The sequence below is a fragment of the Capsicum annuum genome, chromosome 2, assembly GCF_002878395.1.
Source record: "Capsicum annuum cultivar UCD-10X-F1 chromosome 2, UCD10Xv1.1, whole genome shotgun sequence".
Classification (NCBI taxonomy): domain Eukaryota; kingdom Viridiplantae; phylum Streptophyta; class Magnoliopsida; order Solanales; family Solanaceae; genus Capsicum; species Capsicum annuum.
The window spans coordinates 120750314-120777318 of NC_061112.1; the positions used below are offsets into that span (position 1 = coordinate 120750314).

The window sequence follows — 27005 nt, forward strand, 5'->3', positions numbered from 1 at the left end:
TTGATACTTTTCATAGACTTGAAAACAGACAGATGAAGAAACAGACAAAGCTATGATTGATGATTTTGTTTAAAGGAATATGATGATTAATATACATAACCAGAGGCAAATCCAATGCACAAACAACAATGTACTTTCAACCACTGTCTAGGAACAATATCTAAGGGTTATTTTATATCATACGTGTCAAAAGTCTTGTTTATTTTCTAAACATTAGGCTCAGTCAAGCGATATCGAATGATAAATTGGAGCATATGAGGAAGTACATATGAGCAGCTAGCTACTAAATATTAATTTCGAAGAGATCATATAATGGAGACCGGAGTTCATTTCGAGATATATATATATATTATGCAAAGCGTAAGGTTATAATCATATTACAAACCTTTGGCTCTCCAATAGCTTAGAACTATACTTTTATCAATCTTTTCATGTGAAAGAATACACAATATATAGTAGTAATTAATCTTTAGGAACAACTAATTCCAAGAGTTTTCGATAACATTACTATATATAACTATCATTCAAATTCTTAGAACGAGGGAACCAGGGAGGCTTATTAAAAATTATCACCTGCCTCAGTTGAGGGTTTAGCTTCACTTGCTTTTGCCTCTAAATCATCAAGATAGTGTTGATATGTATATGATGCATATCCCCATAGCCCTAATAACAATGAAAGCACCTTCAACCCACTCATTTTCTCTTTCAAGAACACCATTCCAAATATTGGTCCAACTGAACCACCCAAATTGATGATCACATTTGAGAATAAAGCAGAAGCCTTGAAAACCAACCCAACTGAACCAACAGCATATAACTGCCAAGAAACGGCAGTCCAAACCAAGTTCATAACGTATGACAATTTCCCTGATCTGAACTCTCTCATTTCCTTTTCCAAATCATTCCACTCGTCACTTACGAAAAGCCCTATACTAGAAGTAAGTGTCACCAAAAGACCGATATAAAACGACATTTTCATGACAACTTTTAACGTGCCACTTTTGAAGACCTTCTGGAACGCCAGTTCTGTTAGCGAGAACTGCAAGGCGTAACCGAGTGACCCTAGAGTGGTAGCTGCAAATCCTATAAACAGAGATTTCCGAGATATTTCTCCGCTATCACCCGTCTCATCTCGGAAAATGATAACCGAGGATGAGAAGGAGAGAAGCACGATGGAGTTCAGTATAATTGCGGTCATCTTTTGTCCGTTGAGGAAGAATGAAGTGAGCGCGGTGAACGCCAATTGAGAACCGAAAATCAGGGAGTAGGTAGAGACCGGAAGGTACTGTACACCAACTGTAAACAACATAGAGTTTGCTACTTGAAATAAGCCGAGGAAGATGTAAACCGAAGCGCGAACAAGTACAGAAGACTGGTGATCAATGCTAAGTTGTTGATCATCGTGATTTTTGGGTGAAGGATAGCAAAGAAAAGGCAGGAGAAATGGAAAGCCAGCAGTTTGTGCCAATGTAGCAATCCATCTGCTTTTGGCACCTTGTTCATAGTATACTCTGCCCAACAGAGTGCCAGCTGCTTGTCCACCAAGAGTAAAGAATGTAAAGATAAATACTTGAAGCCATTGTATGAGTTTACTTGATTGAAGGCTACTGTTCTTTGCAATTTCAGATGATTCTGCCACTTGTGTTTCATCAACTGCCAAGTGAAACAGCGCAACACAATAACAAAGAGAGATTTCAATCAACATTGACTTCTAATTCTTGTAAACAATTGTACCTCTGTATACTTTCTTATGCTAAATATTAAACTGATATAACTTATTGTAGTTAAGTGATATAACGAAGCTAAGGGAATATATATATTAATTAACAATGATTGATTAAGTAGTTATTTATTCATACGCATGAAATGGTTAAGTAATTGTTGATCATTATTCCAAAAAGGACAATCTAATGGAAACTTTCTTTATTCCTCTATTAACCATTTGGATTTGAAGATTCAAATTATCTCTATACATCAATCTCTCACCAAATCCTCACGCAATGTTATTTTTTAGTAACACCTAACTTCTGGGTGCTAAATTGCATTCTTTTAAAAAAAAAAAACAATTTCTTTCTAGAGGATAAACAGTGTTGTGTTTGGAATTACTAATTTAATCTTTTGTAAGCCAATCATATTTGAATGATACATTATACTTTTTAGACGGTGGATAATGATGAAGCCAATCTGTTCATAAGTTCTAATTCAATAAGGATTTACTTCATAAATTAAGCTGAATTTCGAGATCAAGGAATAATATAAAAATAAAACATATAAGAAAACACAAGTAGGGTGCGATGGAACGGTTAAGATTTCTTCACTTATCAAATTCGAGCCGACAACTTTTGCTAGCCAATCTTTTACCCTCTAAGGATCGTAACCCACTGTTCAAATATAGAATGATCAAACAAAAAGGGAAAATAAAACATGTTTCCTAATAATAAGAAGAAGAGGTGTAACTGACAAGAGAGATGCAGCAGCTTTTCATGAGCTCCTTCCATGGTGACGTACGCCTTAAATGTTGGAGAATCCGTTTTCTTCTTTTTATTTAGTGAACAGCGTACTATGTGTACCCCATTCTTTGACTTTATACTGGAAAGGAGCATCAAGATGAATGTACATTATGGGTGTGTTTCAATTTTCTCATTAAACAAGTTGTCTGCAACGAGGAAAATGATTTTTTTGATCTAGTAATAAATATTCCTTCGTCTAGTTTTTTATTCGTCTTTATAAAAATGTTATTTTTTTTTATGTGAAAACTATTTAATAACGTTTGAAATTTACTTCTTCAGTAGTAAATTTAAGATTTATTCATGTAATAATAAATATGAAATTTACTAAAGTAAAAGGTACATGTCGTGATAAACTTGAAATTTGCTAAACTAAAAGTTCATAAATTGACATAAATGATTGCGACATCCCAAAGATGTGCATACTAAGTATTAAACATATATTGAAGAATTAGAAAATTCTTCATGAACTTTGAATGCTGCTTGTTCTTGTGATAAGTTGGTTGGACCAACTAATTTTGGGATTGGATCCCTTAAAATTTGAAAAGTATAAAAAGTGAATTAGGGTTCGTTCACCCATCATGTGATCTATTAAGATGCATCAATAAGATGATCACATGTACATTTATTGTCAACTTGCAGATTGACATTCATAAAATTGCTTGCTCAATAAAATTGAGTTAAGAGCATAACATTCAAATTGTGTAATCAAGACAATTCATCTTGATGATGATGGTTAAGCATTGATTGTCTTCGATAAATAGCTGAACTATTGCTAATGAGAACAATGCTTCATGTATTGGTTTGAAATATGAAATATTATATACAAAAGTACTTGTATGCATTAAATCAATAAATTATGATTAATTTCCCCTCAAAGTTAGTTCTGAGTCAGGAACCACACGTTGTCCATCTAATAGTTTTGATGTGCGGTATACGATTAATGAACATACCATAATGCACAAAAATAAATTCCTCAAAGAAGATGGAGGATGTATGTTAATTTTCCTAACATAAGGGGGAGATTACAAGCAGCTATGAAATATGTTAGGAATTATCATCAGATCCTAATTAAAAAGATAATTCAAGTCAAATGTCGAAAGCTTTTTATATTTAAGCTGCAAGTGCTCCTATTTTGTGTCCTTAAAGGACAAAGTCTACGCATGCATGAAACATGGTAGACCAATCGGTTCTAAATGAAATAATCCTTGAAAAATAATGAGCAAATAATCATAATAAGAAAGCAATGTGCTCTTGAAGAACCTACGATATAACACTTCATGAAATCTTATGAGAGGTTCAGGTACTTGAAAATAATGAAGTGATGAGATCTCAAAATATTATGTCATATTATGAACCGATATGAAATGTTATATCATCAATATCTTTGATACAAAATTCTCACAATATTGTAAAAGATTACAAGAATCTGAATTCTACATTTATTTAAGCATGCTAACATAGAAATATTTATCAAGTGGCATGAAAGGAAGGATTTTAGTAAGCATAAAAATTTATTTGATTTGCAGTCCAGACACTTGAAAATGTCACACATAACATGCTGAATATTGTCACTTGACAAAATTTATATGAAAACTTTTTAAGAATTCAAAATGTTTGAAGCATATAAAAGTTTCTAAGAAATTTATTTATAATCCTTATATGAAAATTGTTGGAACTCTTGGAGAGTTTTCAAAGCAATAGATTATTTGTTGAAATGAGAAATATACCAAATTGGATTGGTTATAAAGTACCATATTTTAGTACAATTGGTGCACTCACGTATCTTGCAAATATTACAAGGCTTGATATAACCTTTTCGATTAATTTGTTAGCAAGGTATAGTCCTGCGCCTGTTAGGAGACATTGGAATGTGATCAAATACATACGATACCTAAAGAGACTACCGATATGGGCTTATATTATTCTAAAGATTGCAGTCTTGATGTTGTTAATTATGCTAATGCTGGCTATTTATTTAACCTGCATAAATCTCGATCTCAAACATGAAATGTGTTCACGTGTGGGGATACTGTCATATATTGAAGATATACAAAGCAGTTTATCTAACCACTTCATTGAACCATGCTGAGATAATAGCTATTCATGAAGCTAATGAAGAATGTGTATGGTTGAGGTTCATAATACATTTCATTCAAGAAAAAATACGGTTTGAAATGTGACAAAGCACCCATGATTTTTACGAAGATAATGCAGCAAGCATAACACGACTTAATAGAGGATTCATAAAAGGAGATAGAATATGAAGCATATATAGTCAAAGCTTTTCTATTCACATGATCTCCAAAAGAATGGTGATATTAACGTGCAGCGAATTCGTTCAAGTGACAATGTGACTGATTTATTCATCAATTCTCCTCCAATTGTAACTTTCGAGAAGATGGTGCACAAGATTAGGCTGCAAAGGCTCAAGGATGTTCCCATTAGGGGGAGTTAATATGTGTTGTACTCTTTTTCCCTTACGGGGTTTTGTCCCACGGGATTTTCCTTGTAAGGTTTTTAATGAGGCAGCCTATATGCGTATTATTAGAGATGTGTACTCTTTTTCCTTCACTAGATTTTTTTTTCCACTGAATTTTTTCTAGTAAGGTTTTAACGATGCACATTATCTATCAATTAGACATTCAAGGGGAAGTGTTATAAATATAGTATCATATATAGTAAATGTCTACTTTATATATATATATATATGTATGTATGTATAGTGAATGTTTGTTTATGAAAAAGTTAGAAACCCCAAGATTAATTTTCCCCTGTAAATAAAAGAAATTTTTCTTCATTGTAATAAACTATTCAAGAATCCCCCAAGAAATAAAGAAGTATCATCTCTTTCCTCTCTATACTTCTTGTATTTACTTTATATTTCATAATAAAGTTATTTTTTCTCAAAAAAAACACTTTACTAAAAAGCTCATTTCCTAAAAGAAGTGTTTCTCCGATAGACGGGCTCTTAAAAGAAGTATAAATTCATCTTTTGTCGAAATGAAATTGTTCTTACAAAAACTTATTTATCTTTACCAAATTATTTATCATCATGTAACTCATTCGTGTCAAAAATATAATGCATTACACAATCCTCCTCTTTTTTCCTATCTTGTTTCTGCCGTCTCGTTTCCTTCTTTTGGGTTAATTTTTCATTTATTTTGAATATTGTATTGTTGTGTATATCAACGATTATGTAAAAAATAAGTAATGATACCGGATAACCAATATTTCTGCTTTAGTTAACTATATTTTTATTGATAAAAAACTTTAATATATATTTGATATTTGATATTTTAATTAATTTTTTTTAAAAAAAAAAAAAAATTGATGTCCATGAAAAATCGTTAAAGAGATGATTTCAAAACTATACAATATTTTAACAACATTTACAAAAGATTATGCAGTATTTTAATTTAATATTTAAAAAATCACAACCTACTAGTTTTCATTCTTTTTGTTTCTTTGGTGACTCAAACCGATAACTTTAGGATTGGAGGAGAAGAATGCTTACCACGAAGCAACTCTCCCTTAGGAAGCTTATGATAAAGTGTATAAGAATAGTGTAAAATATGATGTATTAGTTATGCGTGCATTTTTTTATGTAGTATTTGATTCGGTGAATTAAAATTAATATTAATAATATAATTTCTTAAAAAAATTCTCTTTTTACAAAATTACTCCCCATAAATAAGGTGGAAAGGATATGAAAAAAATTTTGAGGAACAATATAACTTTAACCAATTTAATGCATGTATTAGATTCATTACACTAATAATACCCATAAATTTCCATGCATTAATAATACACTCCTTAATATCAAATAAAATACATATTGATAATACATAGAATAATAAATTATATCAAATAAAATATTAATAATACAGATATTATTATTTTTATTACACTCTACCACACGTCATCCTCGATGGTTAGACTTTAGAAGACAATTGGTGAGACATAGATTTAATAAAAATGAAAAAAAAAGTGGACCAACATGTTACGGCGTTAACTAGGTGGGGAGAGAGGGAAATGAGTTATAACGACACCATATGAATGACGAATGCTTAGAATGGGTTTTCATCATTGTATTTTCTTTATATATATTTATTTTTTATATGTGTCTTTTGTATGGAGGATCTATTAAAATAGCTTTTTTATTTTTATAAGATATGAATATAATTGTGTACGACTAATTAAAAATATATTATACTTATAAAATTACATTAAGCATATTATTGTTATCGTGTTATAATAGATGGATTAGCATGTTTTGATCAAGTGTTTTTTCAAAATAGTAATTTTTCTAGATTGTAAAGTAGAAGTAGAAAATTCTTCTAGTTACCCTAAGTTTATACTTACCAAACTATTCATCATTAATATGGCTCATTTGCCTAAAAAGTAGAGTGAATAACTATACATGTTTTAAACCAATTTACAAAAATATTAGCAGACATACTCAATTAGCAAATTGGATCAGCTATATTTGCTTTCATAAAAGAATTTTTTTTTTTGGAACTCCATACGAATCCACAATCTCCGCCACAGTTTTTGTCATTTGAGCGAGCACTTTGTGGTAAACTGCTCACTAAGCAATAGCTTGCAAATTACACATGAGATATACGCAACTGCACTAGGCAAGCCACATACGACGAGCTCATTGTGAAGCGACAAATAAAAGCTAAATTCGATCCGTGGAAAACCCACCTCCCAACCACTCAACCATTAATGAGAATATATTTAAAACAGCATAAAATGATTTTCTTTTCTTCTCTCTTATTGTCCTAATCCATCAGTAACACGCAAATCCTATCATTCCTATAATCACTCTTCAGTTTTCAGTTCACACTCAAACTCTTCCTATTTTCTCTCTCAATAATTTCACTTCCTTGGATAAGGGAAAATGATTTTAGCCCCTCGTTTATTAGGTTATTCTATTTTTTATCTTTATGTTATTTTAGTAAGCACATTTAACCTTTAATTAATCTAAGTGTGCAACTTTGATCCTTCATGCTAACATACGTTAAATATCTAACAGATTGTCGTAGCTTATTTTCTCTTGATGACTTTCTATGATATTCTGAATAAAGTTAGATAATATAAACTTTTTTTTTTCATTTTAATTTACTTGTCTGATTTTAACTTAATACGAAATTTAAAGAGAATAAATAAGATTTTAGTAGTCTTAAATTAAAGATGATGTGAAATATATCAAATAGTTTTAATCTTAATAATTTTAAGCGTGTCAGGTGAAGAGTTATTAAAAAATATTATTTTTTAAATGTACAAAAATTAATTGATTCAACAAAATATCAGAAGATAAAAGATGTAAGGCTGGAATGGGAGCTGGTGAGCTGCAGTCTAAGTAAAGTAAAAACTATCTGAGGAGGACAGTGCCATGAGGTCCCAACCACTAGATAATTGAATCTTGAAAAGATTCTAATGTTTCTTTTTCCTTCGAAAAAGGTTCTAAAGTTGGGTAAAAGTTATACCATATAGTTTTGTTAATATATGTGAAAATTGTTGTGTTAGTTGGTTGAGTTGAGTAAATGACAATAGCACGTCTTCTTCATATGTGACGTATAAAAATTAAAAACTCACCTCCATCCCTCGTCCCCACTTCTTGACTCTTTTCATGCTCAATTAAAACTATAATTCTTTTTGAAGTTAGAGTTGAAGTTAGAATTAAAATTATATTTGATCATAAATATAATTGGAGTTGTTTTTAAAATTTTGTAAGAGAATTAAGGAGTGAAAATTTTATTTGGAATTCCTATAGCCAAATATTACCATTTTTACTAAAATAGAATAATTTTTTAAAAAAAATAATTTTTTTTTTATTAGTTACTGATTGAGCCACTAAAATGGAATGAGATAAAGAATCTCTGGAGATCTTTCCTCTCCATTTACTCATAATATGCTTTTCTTCTGTAGAAGACAGGCCAAAGGCCTACTAAGTGCCCCACGTGCGAAAAAAGAATTGGCAATTAGTCTCAGGAACTTGAATAATTGTCACCATATAAGCCAATTTTTGGGTTCAATTAGAATAAGATTCATTTCTTCACATGGTATTCTTAGTCCATTGATGTTGTACCCTTATATTATACTGTCCACACTCTAATTAACAAGATTTGTAAGGAAAATGGATGGTTATAGTTGGTCTTCGACTTGTACAATCCCCACTCTCTCCAATTAACAAGATTTATGAGGAAAATGGATGGCTATAGTTGGTCTTTGACTTGTACAATTCCCACTCTATAAGTTATTCACAAGCTCAAACTTGCATTAAAAAAGTTATTTAGTATGTATTAAAAAATTATCTTGAAACAACATACATATGATTTTTTCTTAATTATTGATTATATATAAGTGATAAACCTAACACAATACTACTTATTAATTTTAATGTTGGAATTCAATACAAAGCGTGTGTTGCCTTCTTCTCCATTGCAGATAAAAATAGAAACAGACAGATAAAAAGACAAAAGATTCCCAAATACATCGCCCTAGCCCACAGGCTAATCCAATATATAAACAGCAGTTCAACTTACACGAAATCTTAAATTTACATGATTAAATATTAACCTAAAAATTTACATATTGAATTATCAACCTAAGTTAGGGAGCTAATCGTTCAGATAATTAAGTTCCTTTAATGAAAGCTTATTAAAAATTACCCTCCTCCTCAGCTAAGGATTTAACTTCACTTGCTTTTGCTTCTAAATCATCCAGATAATGTTGATAGATATATGATGCATATCCCCATAACCCCAATAACAATGAAAACACCTTCAATCCACTCATCTCATCTTTCAAGAATATCATTGCAAATATTGGCACAATTGTAGTTCCCAAATTGATGATCACATTTGAGAACAATGAAGATGCCTTGAAAACCAATCCAACTGAACCTACAGCATATAACTGCCAGGCAATAGCAGTACAAACCAAGTTCATAACATAGGACAATTTCCCCGTTCGATACTCCCTCATTTCCTTCTCCAAATCCCTCCAGTTACCGCTCGCGAAAAGCCCCGTCAGCGAAGCAATTGTCACTAACATACCGATGTTAAATGACATTTTCATGACAACTTTTAACGTGCCACTTTTGAAGACCTTTTGGAACGCGAGTTCTGTTAACGAGAACTGCAAGGCGTAACCTAGAGACCCCAAAGTTGTAGCTGCAAATCCGATTAACAGAGATTTATGAGATATTTCTCCGCCATCACCCGTCTTATCTTGGAAAATGATAGCAGAGGATGAAAAGGAGAGAAGCACGACGGAGTTCAAGATAATTGGCGTGATTTTTTGTCCATTGAGGAGGAAGGAAGTGAGAGCGTTGAACGCCAATTGAGAACCGGAAATCAGGGAATAAGTAGAGGCGGGAAGGTACTGCACACCAACTGTAAACAACATGGAGTTTGCTACTTGAAATAAGCCAAGGAAGATGTAAACCGAAGCGCGAACAAGTACAGAAGACTGGTGATCAATGCTAAGTTGTTGATCATCGTGATTTTTGGGTGAAGGATAGCAAAGAAAAGGCAGGAGAATTGGAAAGCCAGCAGTTTGTGCCAATGTAGCAATCCATCTGCTTTTGGCACCTTGATCATAGTATACTCTGCCCAACAGAGTGCCAGCTGCTTGGCCACCAAGGACAAAAAATGTGAAGACAAATAATTGGAGCCATAATATGAATTTACTTGATTGAAGCCTGCTGTTGGTTTCTTCATTTCCCTCTGCTTCTTCAACTGCCAAATGAAACAGGGCAACAGAAAAACAGACAAATATCAATCAGAATTGACATTTAATTCTTTTGAATAAGCAATTGTTTTTCGCCATCTTAGCAGCTCAGTCAATTGGCTACCAAAACTTTTACCGTGTAATGAAGGGTGGTTGGTTGAACACCATTTATTGTATATATAGATTATTATAGTGAGTATATAGTTCACACTACTTTTCATATTAAAATTTTGAATAAGAGTAATGAAATTTCTAACTTTGCTACGGCCCCTACCCCTACCCCTGCTTAATCAAGTAAGAAAATAATTGTGCTTCTATATACTTTGCTTATTCCTTAATCATTAGTCCAAAAAGGACAATCTAATGATCACGGTCTGAATAAAAAGTTTCAGATGTTAGAATTAGTATATTATTAGTAGCTTAATTGGAAACCTCCTTTATTCCACCATTAACCATTTGGATTTGAAGATTCAGAATGTGTAATATAACTTCAAGAAAAAGAGATTCTATCCATATTTCTAGTAGACATCAATCTCATACCAAAGCCACACGTAATATTATTTTCTCATCTACTCCTAAATTAAATCTTTTTAAATAAACGAAAAGAATAAAAATTTAAATTTTAATCCTTTTGAATATATTACATCAGCTACCAAGAAGAATAAAACTTTTGGAACTTTTTACCTAACTTCTAAATACTATAATCATTTTTTTAATAAAAAATAATGTTCCATTCGATAAACAGTGCTAAAAATAATATTACCAAACTAATTCGAGGAAAGAGGAAAGAATGAAGAGCGTATTTGAATGAATAAATTAATTCTTTGGACTATCCACAGAGATAAAAGAAATCTATTCTGAAGTTATTATCCAATAATTGATCAATTGGATCAGATTTAGAGATAATAAGAGTATAGTACAAAAAAACAAGTAGAGTAGTAATTGATATGTACTGGAAAATTGGTTTTGTATCACAATTATTTTTTAAAGTTTTATAGAGTATCATTTTTACTAAAGATCTTTATATTAACGATCCGGAAAAACCATTTTCGTCCGAAGAAGTGGGCAAAGTGCTTGAACATTTCCATCCATATTTGGCATGGAAGATGTTGGGTATGGTGGAACCATTAAAAATTCATTCATTTTCTATAGAGTAAAACTTTTTACATGTACGAAAGAATTACAACATAGACTTTTCAGCTACTCCATAATAGGAAGAAGAAGTGGTGTATGCATATGACAAACAGTAACCAAAATCAATGAAAGTCCCATTTTGTTTAAGAAATATATACTAGCATACATGCCTAATTTAACCAGGAATTCAAAAGGAAAAAATTCTCATGTCAAAGGAGATTCAACAAACTTCTATATACACACACAAAAAAAAGTAATCGATTTTTCCACAACATAGTACTATAAGTTTTCTACGAAGAGGTTTTATTCCCTTACACCCCTCTGACTCCGCCTCTATGATAACACAGATGACAAATAGATTGATAAGAAGAAGAAGAAGAAGAACTGACAAGAGAGATGTAGCAGTTTTTCATGAGCTCCTTCCATGGTAACGTACGCCTTAAATGTTGGAGAAATCGTTTTCTACTTTTTATCATGTGAACTAGGGACACCCTATTCTATATTAACTTACTTATAGAAGCACAAAGACAAATGTTTATTATAAGTACACCAACATTTCTTTTTATACATTTTACTCCCCCAATATATATTCTATTACTTTTTTCTACACCATCAGTGTTAAGGTGAATCAGATTTTGTGAGCTTGAGTCATAGAATGGGGCACTAGGTCATATATCAGCCTAAATTTTCTAACATATTGTCGTAGCTTATTTTCTTCTGATGACATTTTAAAAAAAGTTGATGATAAAAAAATAAAATATTTTTTATTTTAATTTGCTTGTCTGATTTTAATTTAATGTGAATTTTAAAGAAAATAAATAAGACTTTGATGGTCTTAAATTAAAAAAGTAAAATGTAACAAAATATTTTTAATCTTTATGACTTTAAGCATGTGAGGTGAAAAGTTAATAAAAAATATTTTTAAAAATATTCTTTTTTAAATGCATAAAAATTAGTTGGTTCAACAAAATATCATAAAAGAAAAGATGTAAGGGTGGAATGGGAGCTGGTGAGCTGCAGTCAAACTGTCAAAAAGCAAAGTAAATACTCTTTAAGTCTTATCTGAGAAGGACAGTACCATGATGTCCCAACCACAAAATAATTGAATCTTGAAAAAATTCTGATGTTTCTTTTTCCTTCGAAAAAGGTTCTAAAGTTCACTACGTGTTGTACCATATATTTATGTTAATATATAAGTGAAAGTTGTGTTGATTGGTTGAGTTGAGTAAATGATAATAGCACGTCTTCTTCATGTGTGCCGTATAAAAACTCACCCCCATCTACATCTTATTCTTGTGAAGAATCAATTGCTTTTTGCGATTTTAGCAGCTAAGTTGGTGTATCTAAGCTTTTACTTTATTAATTGATTTTCATTTATAGTTCTCTTCACAATTTTTCATTTTTGTACCTCATTTATACTCTAGTCGTTTAATTTTATGTGTCGTCATTTGATCAGACATAGAGTTTAAGAAATAAATAATGACTTTGTAAAGTTTACAAAATTATCCTCTTAAAATTTATTTTTTAATTGTCTTTTCTTATAAAGTGGGATCCACTAAGAATAAAATAGAAATTATGTCATTAAATAGTTATTAAATAAGAAAAAATTACATTCCTTTTGAGACGAATAAAAAAGAAATTAATGACATATAAAATGAGACGAAGATAGTAATAAAACTAAAGTTATTGTGCTTCTATATCCTTAATAAGTAGTCCAAAGAGGACAATCACATGGTTACAATATCAATAAAAAGTTAGCCTAGTCATCAATTATGCGTTTGAGTATTAATTATGAGATTTCACGTTTAATGTCAGCAAAATAAAATATTAGGTGATTTATTCTTATTTGTTTTAATCTTGATGGACAGAATGTAAATCATGAAATTAATCGAGGTACATGTAATTGACTTGAAGTTCCGAACACCACAATTATCAAAAATAAAATAAAACTCATGAGGTGTTCGGAGTATAGTGTATTATTAGTAGCTTAATTCCTCTATTAACCATTTGGATTTGAAGATTCCAAATGCGTACTGATTTTAAGAAAAAGAGATTCTCTATCCATATTGCTAGTGGTGCTCCCTAGACATCGATATCTTACCAAATCTACACGTAATATTATTTTCTCATCCATCCATAAATTAAATCCTTTCAAATAAAGAAAAAGAATAAAACAATATATTCTAAGTTAAATCCTTTCGAATATATTACATCATCATCCTTTCGTGGAACCAAGAAGAATATAACTTTTGCTACTCTTTACCTAACTTATAAATACTAAATTCATTTTTTTCTTATAAAAAATAAACTCTATTCGGTGCACAGTGCTAAAAGCTTAAAAATAATATTTCCTACGTCCCATTTTATGTATTATCATTTTCTTTTTAGTTTGTCCCAAAAGAAATGACATGTTTCTTATTTGATAAATATTTAAAAATATAATTACACTTTTATCCTTATTAGATCCACTTAATTATTATCCTTATTAGATCCACTTAATTAAAATAAAAAAATAGTAGCACATTTTTTGATAAAGGATAATTTGATAAATATTACTCCCTCCATTTAAAAAAAGAATGATTTACTTTGACTTAACACAACATTTAAGAAGATAAGGAAGACTTTTGAATCTGATGATCTTAAATTAAAGTTGTGTCAAATGTATTACTAATTAAAGTATTATAAAAAAAGGAGAGGAGTTATTCTTTTTTAAACGGATCAAAAAGTAAAGTAGGTCATTCTTTTTTAAACGGATAAAGTATCAAGTTATTTCTTAAACTTCGTGCCCGATCAAATGACGACACATAAAATGGGATGGAAGGAGTACTGAACTAATTCTTGGTAGGACAAAGAATGAAGAGCATATTTGAATGAATAAACTAATGGGACTATCCATAATGATAAAGAGCTATATTCAGAAGTTCTTATCCAATACAGTAGAAATTGGACTAGGTTTAGAGATAAATAAATAGTTATAATAAGAGTATAATTCAAGAAAACAAGTAGTAGTAATTGATTTGTACTGGATTTTTTTAATTTATTTTTGTATCAAATTTATTGAAAAGAAGAAGAAGAGGTGTAACTGACAAGAGAGATGCAGCAGCTTTTCATGAGCTCCTTCCATGGTGACGTACGCCTTAAATGTTGGAGAATCCGTTTTCTTCTTTTTATTTAGTGAAGTTGTGAAGTATAAGTATAGATGCCCCATTTTGCTAACTTACTTATAGAAGCATAAAGACAAATGTTTATTATAAATAAGTACACCAACATTTCTCTTTCTACATTTTGCTCCCCTAATATATTATATAAGGATTACCTTTTTCTTACCGCTCAGTTGGATCGGGTTAGTGTGAATAAAATTACTTGAGGTCGTTTCTCTTTAGTAGGTCTTATATCAGCCTAAATTTGAATTTGTTGGGTAAATACCAAATTAAAAACAATTATTTATTTATTTATTATTATTTCAATGATTTGGTCCCTAGTGTATCACAGTGTATGCACTAGGGGTGTACAGATCAAATCGTCAAGTCAAATCGAACCGATGAACCAAAGCAAATCAAAAAAAAAATCGACTTATGGTTTGGTTTGATTGGTTTGGCGTTAGGAAAAAAATTCGACTATTCTTGATTTGGTTTGGTGTTGATAAAAAAAAAAAAAATCAAACCGAATTCGAATCAAACCGACATGACTTTTTTATACATAAAATATTAATTATAATCTACTTTTTAAATATTTTTAGTAATTCAATAATTTGAAAATAAATTTAGATATATATTTAGATTTTGGGTCTTTAAGTTATAATATTTGTTTATTAATTGCTAATTAAATTATCCAAAACTCAATATAAATTTAAAACCTAAACTTTTCACTCTTCATCTCACTTTTAGTTTCAAGAGAGTTTTCCGCTACTCATTTTTTCATAATTATGATTTTTCATTAGCACACGAGTCAAAACATATTTGATCTAACCTTCCATCACAATATAATTGTAAAAATTAAAGATTATAAAAAAAACGAAAAAATCAAAAAATTCAAAAAACCCGACTAAAATCTAAACCAAAAAAACCAATTATATGTTGATTTGATTTGGTTTATAATTTTAATAAACTAATATGATTGGTTTGATTGTTTTTTAAATAAAAATCGATCCAACCCGACCTATGTACTCTCCTAGTATGCACCATACATGGTTTGCAAAATCATGGATTTTTTTATTTTTTTGGACATTTTCTAATTCACCTCGCTGACTTCCTTTAGCATTACGAATCTCGATAAAAATTTCATTTAAGAATCTATTTATCATTAGTATTATTTTAATAAATTGTGAGGCTTCCTCATATAACAAATCTCGATAAAATTTTAATTTAAGAATTCATTTATCATTATTACTCGTTATTGTAATAAATTGCGGGACTTCATGAGCATTACGAATTTCGATAAAATTTTAATCCAAGAATCCATTTATCATTATTTTTATCTTACAATAAATTGTGAGGTAGGAAAAGAAAAGTGGGATAATGCCATAATGGATTGTAGGGCGGCAAATCGATACCAACAGCTACTAATTAAGATTTCTCTTTAAGAAAAGCATTAGTTTCTTATTATTCACAACCAAAAAAGAAAAAAAATACACATAATGTCCTTCTATTCATATAACCTAATTTAAGCAATATCCTTGAAGAAAATATTTCATCACAAACTTCAACAACGAAATCCTTGGATAATACAGGTTCTTTGATTAAAATAGAAAGATTAAAGATAAAGCAGAGTGAGATTAGAGTGGAAGCAAACGTTACTAAGGTAATGTTTTTTTTTTTTTCCCTTTTATTAGACTTGCATCCTGTCGTGTTCTTATACTTTGTACTTTAGTCTTCTTATTTCATTCAAAATTATAACAAAGGTCATTTCTTCTATTATTTGTAATGGCAGACTAGGAATTACACTTTCCAGTTTTCCTTTCTTTCGAAATATATATATATATATATTTCAATAAAAACAGTGGTATATCTTAATAATATTATATTTCAATAAAATAAAATTATATTTCACAAAGATAATCAAAGATAATAAACGAGGATATATTTCAGTGAATAATGATTGATTTTTTTTTAGTATATCAGTTTGTAAAACCTACTCAGCACTCGCTCTTTCCTACTATTTCTTCAAGTTTATCATTCTTATAGTTTATATTTTCTCCAAAGTTTTTTTTTTTCACTTTACCCTGTTCATCTCTTCCTCTTAATCTATGTTCTTAACATCTTACTTCTTTAACCATATCTCGAAAAATTTTTGTCTGGCAGCTAACACTCGTCCTTTGTCTATTTTGCAGACCTGTTGGACTATCAAGGCTAGAATTCCTAGGAATTTACAGGTTAATCCATCGTTGTTATTAAGAAATTAAGAGGCTAACCATATACTAAGGGTAAGAATTGTATAGATAATTTAATTTATATGATTTACAAAAAATATGTAGAATAACTTTAAACATGGATATAAGAACATGAGTATAAATATTTTTTGTGGGGAAAATATGTAAATAAGAACTTATATGAAGTAACTAGGAGAGAGGTTTCCCTTTCGGGAACCCCCTTAAGATCGAATAGAAAACTTGGAGCTTTTATTTAAATCACAATGATACAAAGTTTATACAAGAAAGACTGGCTTGGATAAGTTTTTTGGAAGGAAAGGTTTAAACATTTCAAGTAGGTTTCGAAGTTGGTTGATTTCACTCTACCTTCCTTCTAAGAAATGTACGCCTTTTATAGGCAAAAACTAGATAAAGTAGTGGTTCTAAGGATTACTACGTGGCCTAAACACATGTGGCCGACACTTAAACATAAGAGATAAGAAAGAATCTTTAATAATGCAAGACGGGTACTCTTTTGGGCCCCATCGTCAGATGCATTATTAATTCTTCTTTCAGACTTATTTGGACGCGTGCTTCAATAGTTTTTCTTTCTTTTGGAAAGTAGTGATAAAGGAAGCACTCTGACCACCCTGATTATTACAAGACATAAAGTGCGCATCCCCACCTGACTATACTAGCTAATAATACAAATTGTATATTGTCTTATGTATCCAAGTTGTGCAGGGCAATTGAGTCGAAGCTCATTCCTGAGTCATCGTCTTCATATGGATCCTGAGCGTCTTGGAAGTGTGCAATACTATCTTCTTCGTCTGATCTTGCTGAATTATTATTTGTATTATTTATCTCTGGGACAGTTCTGTCTAAATTAGTGGGTTGTCCGTCTGGCTGTCCATTCATATGTTTATCTTGTGTCTGGTTGTTGAAGAATCTGTCTAAAGTCTGTTTAATTATAGTCTCTATTGTTTTATTTTTTCTTTTAGATATTAAAGTCTTTTTTAAAATCTTATTTCTTGATCTTGTTAACTTATTTTTTGATGAAGAACACCCTTCATCTTCACTTTTTGGCAAAGTGACAGCCATTAACGGGTTTGATTTGTCTTTACCGGTCACCGTTTGAATCGGACTAGCTGTACCAACATCCGGTATAGTGAATTCCTGAGCATTTAGTGGGAAATGCACACCCTTCTCATCCATTTTTTGAGGAGATGGAGAACTCTGAGTCTGAGTCTGTGTTTTTGCATCCGTCTTGCTTACATTTGTCTGCTGGTTGAGTCTTGCTTCTAATAATTGTATCTGCTTTATTAATCTAGCGTTTTCCACGAGGAGTGATTCTTTCTGGGCATTTAGTTTCTTGAAATTCTCCGTCATTGAAAAACAATGGTTGCAGAAAATAATTTTGCCAGTCTCTTTTTGCAAATTATACTGAGGTATTTGATCTGAATTTTGTCTGAGTGAAGGAGATATATAGTAGTTTGGTTCTAAATATCCTCTAGCATGATTGGTGGCTTCGGTAAAATCATTAAAACTTTTAAAAAGAGGGGCTTTAAAACCTTGTATTGAATCTAACACTTCTAACCATGTTTGGAAAATTCCGTTAGTTTTTCCATGAATGACTACATAGTATTTAAACCTAGGCCTACTCTTTTCTGCCATATAATGGCATAAAGAGTTCATGAACGCCATAAAATGATTACGGTTTTGTTTATTATAAGAGATCCAAAGGTTATCTACTAAACACCTTTGGGGTCTATCTAAAATGTAATCTGGCCTGACTCTAAAAGATATATTACTCTCAGGGTAAGCAATTAAATTAAATGGTCCGAAGTGAATTCTTTCCATTGTCTCTAAAGATTCTAGTGGTCTAAAATTTAAATTACCTAACATTGTCTGTTGATACGACTCTGAAGACGAAGCTACACCTTTGCCTTTGTCTGCAGGAGGTTGTCCTGTTGGTCTCATGCTGAAAACAAATGAGTGAGATTAAACTTATTTATTTATTCCCAGTTGTAGTCTACTTAACTGGTCTGCCAATTCGTTTTCTTTACCTTTTATATGTTCAAATACTATATTCTTGTAAACAGATATGGTGTCTGTAAAATTTAGCCATCTTCTTCTACTACTAGTTTTATCATTTATTTTTTGATGAAATTTAACTATAACTTCACAATCTGTTCTAACTAAAATTTCTTCTTTATTTAGAATATATAATTTGAAACTATTTAACCCGTATATTATAGCTAATACTTCTAGGTCTATAGCACTCATGTTTCCTTTTTCTTTACATGCCCTACTCTGATATCCACATATTTGTTCTTCATTTTTATTACTGTATTTATTAGGTCGTGCTTTTAAGATAGCTCCCCATCCTAAATCACTTCCATCTGTTTAAATAATCTGTAATGGAATTTTTAGATCTGGAATATTTTTAATTTTTTATTTTATTTTTTGGATTAATTTAATGTCTTCTATATTGAAATTTTCTGCCCTTTACTACCTGTTTTTGCATATAATGGTCCTGCTATTTTTCCTAAGTCTTGAATAAAATTTCTTGCATAATTTACTAATCCTAAAAATTTTTGTAAATCTTTTGTCTTTTCTAATTTATCTGGCATTTCTAATACCTTCTTTGCAATGTGTGGTTGGAGTTTATTTTTCCATTTCCTAAAGTTATTCCTAAAAAATTAATATAAGTCTTACATAATTCCATTTTCTTTTTACTTATTATTATTCTATGTTTAACAAATAATCTGAAAATTATTTGTAAGTGTCCTAAGTGTTCTTGCATATTTTGACTGAATACCAAAATATCATCTACATCTACTAATATGAAATGTTTATATTCTCCAAATATGTTATCCATCTTTCATTGAAAAATGGGTGGAGCTGTCTTTAACCCAAACGGCATAACTAACCATTCAAAATGTCCACCTGGACATGTGAATGCCGTCCATTCTATGCTGTCTGGGTGCATTTTGACTTGCCAGTAACCTGACTTACAGCCAAATTTACTATATATTTTTTTATTTTGAATTTTATTAATTAACTCACTTTTATCTGATAGTTTATATGCATCTGTTCGGGTGTTATCATTTAATCTTTTATAGTTAATTACCATACGAGCTTTACCTCTTATTTGTTGACTATGATTTCTTACCATAAATGCAGCCGATCTATGTCTAGAGGTAGATCTTCTTATTACTTCTAATTGTAAAAGTTCCTTTATTTGTATATCAAACTCTTTAGTATCTTCATTATTTGCTTCTATAGGAGCTGTTTTTATAGTGTATTCCGAATTAATTATATCTAATTTACACATTATCTCGTTAGCGTCCCAATGGGCTAACGGTCTTTCTCCTATTATTTCCATTCTATCTAATATAGATATTATATTTTCTAAATCTTTTGGACTATTTATTATTCCTATTTTATCCCTTCCTTTTCTAAAATTATAGAACTAAGTTTCTATACTTATTAGGGTATAGTCTTTTTCTATATCTGTTAAGCATTCTTGTCCTTCTGCATTAAACAGAGTATAATTTCTAACTTCTTCTAGGTTTCTTTTATATTTTTGTTTTCTTTTGATAGGTTGCTATTTTGGCATTGATTGTTTTGGCAATTGTCGCAACATGATTCTGGAAGCAATCTTGTTTTATGTGTGTTTAGTGTTCTATATACTGTTGGCAATGTTACTGTTTGTACTGGTGTATAAGTTAAATTTTTAAAGAGCATTATTCCATCTCTTGTTAAGAGACATCCTCCTTTATTCTGTATACAAAATCTTAGTCCGATAACAAAATCTGATCCTATATTTAAATCTCTTGCTAATATTTTATTAACATTGTAAACTGGGTTATAGAATTTATTGCATGTATTTAAAAACCTTATTTGTGCTTTTTCTATGTAATAATTATAGATATTTTGTGATCCATCCATTTGAGTGGCTGCTATAGGTCTTTCAAGTACTTTTAATAAATGTTCCGGTACTATTTCTTTATTGATTAAACAGCTAGTACATCCGGGATCTACTAATGCTAGAGTTTCTATTTCTACATCTTTTATTTTAATTTTTACTAAAACTTTTATAGTAGAGAATTCTTTATCTTCGTTGCATATTAGACTAGTGTCATTATTTTCTAAATTCATAAGTTCTGCTTCTAGTTTTTCTAAATGTACCGCCTCTTGTGTATCTGTTTCTTCTATGACGATTTTGGTTTTTCCTTTTTCTAGGATAGTTAATCTTTGTTCTAAATCATTTACTCAGGTTTCTAAAGTGGATACTCTTAAATTTAGGATTCGATTATTTGTATATTTTTGTCCGTTATTTGTTTCTGGTTCTATTTTTATCTTTAAAGTGTTTTCTATACAATTTATACAAGCTTCTAAGTAACATTTTTTTGCATTTAGCTCTGGTTTCTTTACTTGGATACCAATTGCATATGCGACATCTATTACTGTCTAAACCTTTGTTTCTTTGGAATTCATGTATACATTCTTGAGTGACATCCATTAAATTATTGATTACTAGATTGTTTAAGTCTAGATCCTCTATCTCTTGTCCTAGTTCATTGACTAAGTTATCTTCTTCTGATTTTGAAGAATCAGATTTAGGATTATCTTTATCATTTATATCAATACTTATTATTGAGTATATACTTTCTGTATCTGACATGTATTCGTCTACATTTAATAAAGTTTCTTGGAAATCCTCAATTAGTTGAGAATTTCTAGTTCTATTATTATTTCTTTTAGGACATACATTAGCTAAATGGTTGATGCTTCCACAAGTATAGCATTCTAATTTGTTTTTATAATTTCTATCATTTCTATATTTCCTAACATGTCTATCTTTATTTAACCATGGTTTTTTAGCTTTTGATTTTCTTAAGAAGTATTGTTTACGACTATATGGTTTTTGATTATGTTTCTTCTTATATTTTCTGTATTGTTTCTGATCGTAATTCTGGGTTGTATAGATAACAGATTTACAGAAATTCATTTCATTTCTTTTTAATTGTTTTTGTATTTGTATGTTTGTACATTTTTCAGTTAATATATCCATTATATGTTGTGTTCTATGTCCTATTGTCCATTTTAAATTTGGGTTGGCTACTACCCCATCTCTTTTATACCATCTATCTTCTATTTCTCTTCCTAAGGCTCCAGGTAATTTATTGAATAATTTTTTGCCTAATTCTTCATTAAAAGTATTTCCGCTGACGGTGCAATAATAAAAATAGTCTTGTAGGAATTTCTTTATATATACCCAATGCGAAATACTTAATTGTTCTAGTTTGATTAATGCTTCCTTTTGTAGTTCTAATAATCCACTATTTGGATCTTTTCCAGTTAATAACATATGCATTTTGTTTGTGAAATTATAGGGATTTGGTCCCATACTTAATAAAACCTGAAAATCATATGGGCAGTTTGTCTTAAAACTTTCCCATGTAGCTTTTGCAGATTCCCCTAAGAAGGTTTCTAAATATTTATACATTGTTTCCGTATCTGTTTCTGTATAATGTCTTAAGTAGTCTGCAACTACTATTCCTTTCCATAAGTCTATCACTGTATCCCACATTTGGGGATCATGTGCTGCTATATTCAGAATTTTACCTTTGCTTCCTCCTTCTTGTAGTTTAATTGGTTCTTCTATTGGCATTCTTTTACCTGCTGATTTTATATTATCTCCTCTAATCTCTGTATCTGGGTTTATCCTAATTGCTGGTCTTCTAGGTACATTGCTTGTACTATAATCTATTGATTGGGGATTAGGGTTTGTTTGTTGGAATGGGCTAGCACTTGAGGAGCTAGTTGGTTCTAATTTTGCTAGTTCTTTATAACTGATGGTAGAACTTAATATAGAGATTGTGTCTTCATCTTTTCTTTCAAGGACTGATTTGTTATTTCTATATCCTAAACTATCACTTCTCTCTAAGCAGTTTTTAAAATGTTCTATACATTCTTCTATTTTCATGTCGTCCTTTTGACATCCTTTACATTTAAAAGTTATATATTTATATTCTTCTGCTAAGTTTTCAGCCTTTTCTATGGCCATGTCTACTTCATATCCTTCTTGTAGGACTTCTATATTCATAAACTCGCTTTCTGTTTTGATATTACTTTCTGTTTCATCATCGTCTAAATTTCTTTTAGTTGTGTAATTATAATCCGTAAACCTGACGGCAGTTTCTCCTTTACTTGTAGTATATAATAGATGAGAGTCTGGTATAAAAATTTTTGGTTTAGTAAATTTGTTTAAATTCCATTCTAAACCTGCATATATTTCGGGGTCTATTTTTATTGGTTTTATTAAACTTATGCCTTTATTTCCCATTATTTCAACTGCATCATTTATTTTTAGTTTAAATTTTGTATTACTACTTAAAGTTAATTTTCCAATAAAACCTATGCACATTAATAAATTATTTCCACTATTCATTTCTTCGTACCCTTTAGTTTGGATTCCTATTTTAATGTTTTTTCCAAATTCTTTTAAGTTCATTAGGAAGTCTGGACTTATATAAAATATTCCTCCATTATTTGTCATATCTACTTCAGTTAATCCTATTATTGACTTCTTAATGTCTGACTATCGATCATCATATATTGTTATTAATACTTTGGATCCTAGATTTTTTCTAGTTAGACCTTTTATTCCTATAACAATTAAACCCATATGCATCAATATCATTTTATTATTTTTTAGATGTCTTAAGGAATTAGCATTTACTAAATCTAGTATTTTGAAATCTTCTCCTATTGTCGATAATTGTTCTTCTCTATAATGTCTATATAACTGATTGTCTGTAGAAAAATATCCGGCGTTATATAGTGTTTTAGGATTTAATAATTTTAATTGATGTTGTTGGAAAATTTGTAAATCTTTGTCTACATCTATTATTTCGTTAAGTTCTTGGTTCTGCTCCATATTAGGTTGTCTTCTGCATATTCTAGATAATATATTATTATTTCCTATTCTATTCTCCGAAAAACTTATTCTTTGTCTTTCTTCTCCTTGTCTTTCATTATTTTCGATGGTTCTCCGTCTATTTGATAGAAAGTCCATTTTTGTGGTTTTCTTATTATATTTTTTCGTTCTTTTTTAGGAGTTAATTCAATTTGTTGTTAATAAGTTCGTCTAATTCAATTTGTTTTAATTGGTTAATAAGTTCGTCTATTTCAAAGTTATTTTTTGGTTGGACTTCTTTATTTTTTATTAAGATGTCTATTTTCTTATGTAGTTCGGGTAATTCTGGTTCTTCCTTGTGAGGTTTTTGAGTTTCTTTGCCTTTAATTAAGATGTCTATCTTTTTGTGTAAGTCTAATAATAACTCTATTATGGTATTATTTGGTTTTAGTAAAATTTTATCTGTTTGACTTGAAGGTATATACTTAGATAATCCTTCTGGTTCGCTATGATAATTTCTTGATTTTTCTAGTGCTTTACTATAATTTATATCTTTTTCACTCATGAAAGTGATATTTCTTCTAATCTTTTTTGTTATTTCTTGCAAATCTTTGATTTCTGTTGTTATATTTTCTACTTGTTCTACAAGCTTAGATATTAGTTGAGTTGTTTTTACTTCCAATACTTTAGGTCTTTCTATTATGGTTTTTATTAGTTTTTCAATTTCTAATTTTGTAGGTATTTTTTCTAAATTAAACTTGTGATTTAAATACTGGATTTTTCTGTCTATTTCTACTTCTTGTGACTTTAAATAATCTAAATTTTGTTCTATCTTATCTAGTGTCTTTTTATGTTTATTCTGAGTAACTTCTATTTCTTCTAAAATTCTTATTATACTATTATCCTTTTCCTGAATTTTTTCGCTTGAATTTATCAAAAAGTCTATTATTGTATTATATTGTTTATTTTCTGAATGTAAAATATGTTCACCCTGGTTGAAATTACACCTTATAGTGGAGTTATCTTTTAATACTCTATATTTCTTTTCTGGTTGAAATCTAAGATCTAGGTAATCGAGGTGTTTTAACGAAGCTATCTTGTTATCCTAAGTGGTTTAAGTTAAGGTATTTTTTGCTTAGCTTAGTTTGATATTTCAATCTATTATTTGTATAGGTTATATCCGATTCTACTTCTTGTATATTTTCTATCAGCCTAGATTGTTCGCTAATTAATGCTTTTTTATAATAGTTAGATGTTATGGTAATTATTTCGTCTGTTTCTTTGAAATTTAAAATATCTATTTCTAGGTTTCTTATTTCTTTGTTTAACAACTCGAATCTTTCTACAAATTGTTTCCGAATTTTTACAAGTTGATGTTTATAAGCAAATTCTCTATAATATTGACGTTGTATTTCTCTAATACACTGAATATATCTTATTGGCATTTATTATTCTAATTGATAAGATTTTCTCTTAATCCGTTCCTTAAGCCACTTTATTCCTGAAATATTATTTTCTAAATCTCTCTCACAACCTTGTATTTCCCAATTTAATGCGCTTACTAAATCTTCACAAACTTGTCTAGATGTATTATAGGATTTAAGTAATCTGTTTGCTTCTAATAACCTTCTTCGACTTTCTTCTAGATTATGTTTTCTAGCTATTATATTATTTCTTTTTCCGATTTCTCTATATAAATAGAAATAGCTACACCTTATGTCTTGGAAGGATCTATGTCTTTTCATATAAAATTTATAAACTTTTGCGAGTTAGTAGGTAATGTTCCCAAAACCTCCAATCAATTCTTACTAGGTTTTGAATTTTTTTTTTCTAAAATTTATATAACTATCTAAAAAGAAAATTCTCTTTATCATTGCCATAAAACATATCATATATAAAAATATTTTTTTACGATTTTTTATCATTTATTAATTTGGACAAAATATCTACCTCATTTTAAATGGACAAAATTGGATAACTTATCTAATAAATACAAATTAACCAGATTATATGTTAATGAGCTAATGCTACTATCCTAGAAACTGATTTTGGTATTTGCGGTTAGTTTCACATGAAACGACCTATTTACCTTTTAAATTTTCAATTACGTATATAGGCCCCTCAATTATTTGACTTTTTTATATAGGCACCTCAATTAGACTATATATCTATTGAACCCTTTACTCCTTCATAAATATTTTCAATTAAGCACGTTTATTGACATGACACTGATATGGCATAGTGCGTGCACTGCACTCAATTTAGGAGCGTGAGATATAAAATTTTAGTTTTTTTTTTAATTTATATGGTATCAGAGTCAGGCCCATCCAGTTCACTATTTTCGATGTTGGACCCCCCGTCTTATATTGTCTACGCTCCAGATGTCCAGCCCTGGACGTACGGGGGTGTTGGAGTCTCACGTCGATGGGTTAAAGGGTCCTTGGTCTCCTTATATGGTTTTGGGCAACCCTCCTTTCACGAGCTAGTTTTTTAGTTTGAGTTAGGCCCAAGGTTCATTTCTTTATCATGGTATCAGAGTCAGACCCACCCCAGTTCATTTTTTTCGATGTTGGGACCCCCGTCTTATATTGTCCACGCTCCGGATGTCTAGCCCTGGGCATACGGGGGTGTTGCAGTCCCACATCGGTGGGTTAAAGGGTCTTTGGTCTCCTTACATGATCTTGGACAATCCTCTCCTCACGAGCTAGCTTTTGAGGTTGAGTTAGACCCAAGATCCATTCTTTACAGAGCTGAACTGAAATTTAATAGAAATAAAGTCGAGCTGAACTGTGTTTTTGTAAAACGATTTGAGTCGAGTTGAGATGTGCTTTTTTCTTAACCGTCGGAAAAATATTATTTAATAAATCATGAAATTTTCAAATTTATAAAAAGATACAAATTGTAAAATTTAAATCACATATTTAAATACTAATAAAATTTTAACTTCAAATTAATCTCTACCTAATCATACTTTTAGATTGATGTCCAAACGCCTATAGAAGCTGGCAAGTGGTCCATTGAAAGTAACTCTGAAAAGGACATGAATATTCAAAGGAATCTTATGTGTCCTTATGCGGTCTGAAAGAAGATTCTAAATATGGCTACAATCAGTAATTTATTTGTTTATTATTATTGATTGATTTTTAATTCAATAAAACTACTACATCTATATCACTCTATTTACGCGGCATTATTTGGATTTTAAAGAGTTTTTTTTTTTTTTAAAAAAAATAATGTGAATTTAAGCATAGAATTTTTAATATTTTTAAAATAAAATTTACATAAACTACGTAAGAAATACTACAGATCCAAAAATTAACAATTCAAAAATGTTAAAACGACAAAT

General features: G+C 30.1%; 2 protein-coding genes across 3 annotated transcripts; both read right to left on the reverse strand.

The window, feature by feature from the left end:
* Positions 1-325: 325 nt before the first annotated feature.
* On the reverse strand, positions 326-2686 carry LOC107855785 (purine permease 21). The gene is made up of 2 exons (XM_016700781.2): positions 2462-2686; positions 326-1653 (listed from the first exon to the last, which is right to left on the reverse strand). The coding sequence occupies exons 1-2, from the start codon at positions 2601-2603 to the stop codon at positions 560-562; spliced, it is 1236 nt and encodes a 411-aa protein (XP_016556267.2). The 5' UTR covers positions 2604-2686; the 3' UTR covers positions 326-559.
* A 6313-nt stretch (positions 2687-8999) lies between these two features.
* LOC107855763 (probable purine permease 10) lies at positions 9000-14621 on the reverse strand. Of its 2 annotated transcripts, none has more exons than XM_047406755.1 (2): positions 14472-14621; positions 9000-10258 (listed from the first exon to the last, which is right to left on the reverse strand). In XM_047406755.1, the coding sequence occupies exons 1-2, from the start codon at positions 14590-14592 to the stop codon at positions 9177-9179; spliced, it is 1203 nt and encodes a 400-aa protein (XP_047262711.1). In that variant the 5' UTR covers positions 14593-14621; the 3' UTR covers positions 9000-9176. The 2 variants fall into 2 exon arrangements, with proteins under 2 accessions (XP_047262711.1, XP_047262712.1); XM_047406756.1 differs by lacking the exon at positions 14472-14621 and adding an exon at positions 11774-12025.
* Positions 14622-27005: the final 12384 nt, after the last annotated feature.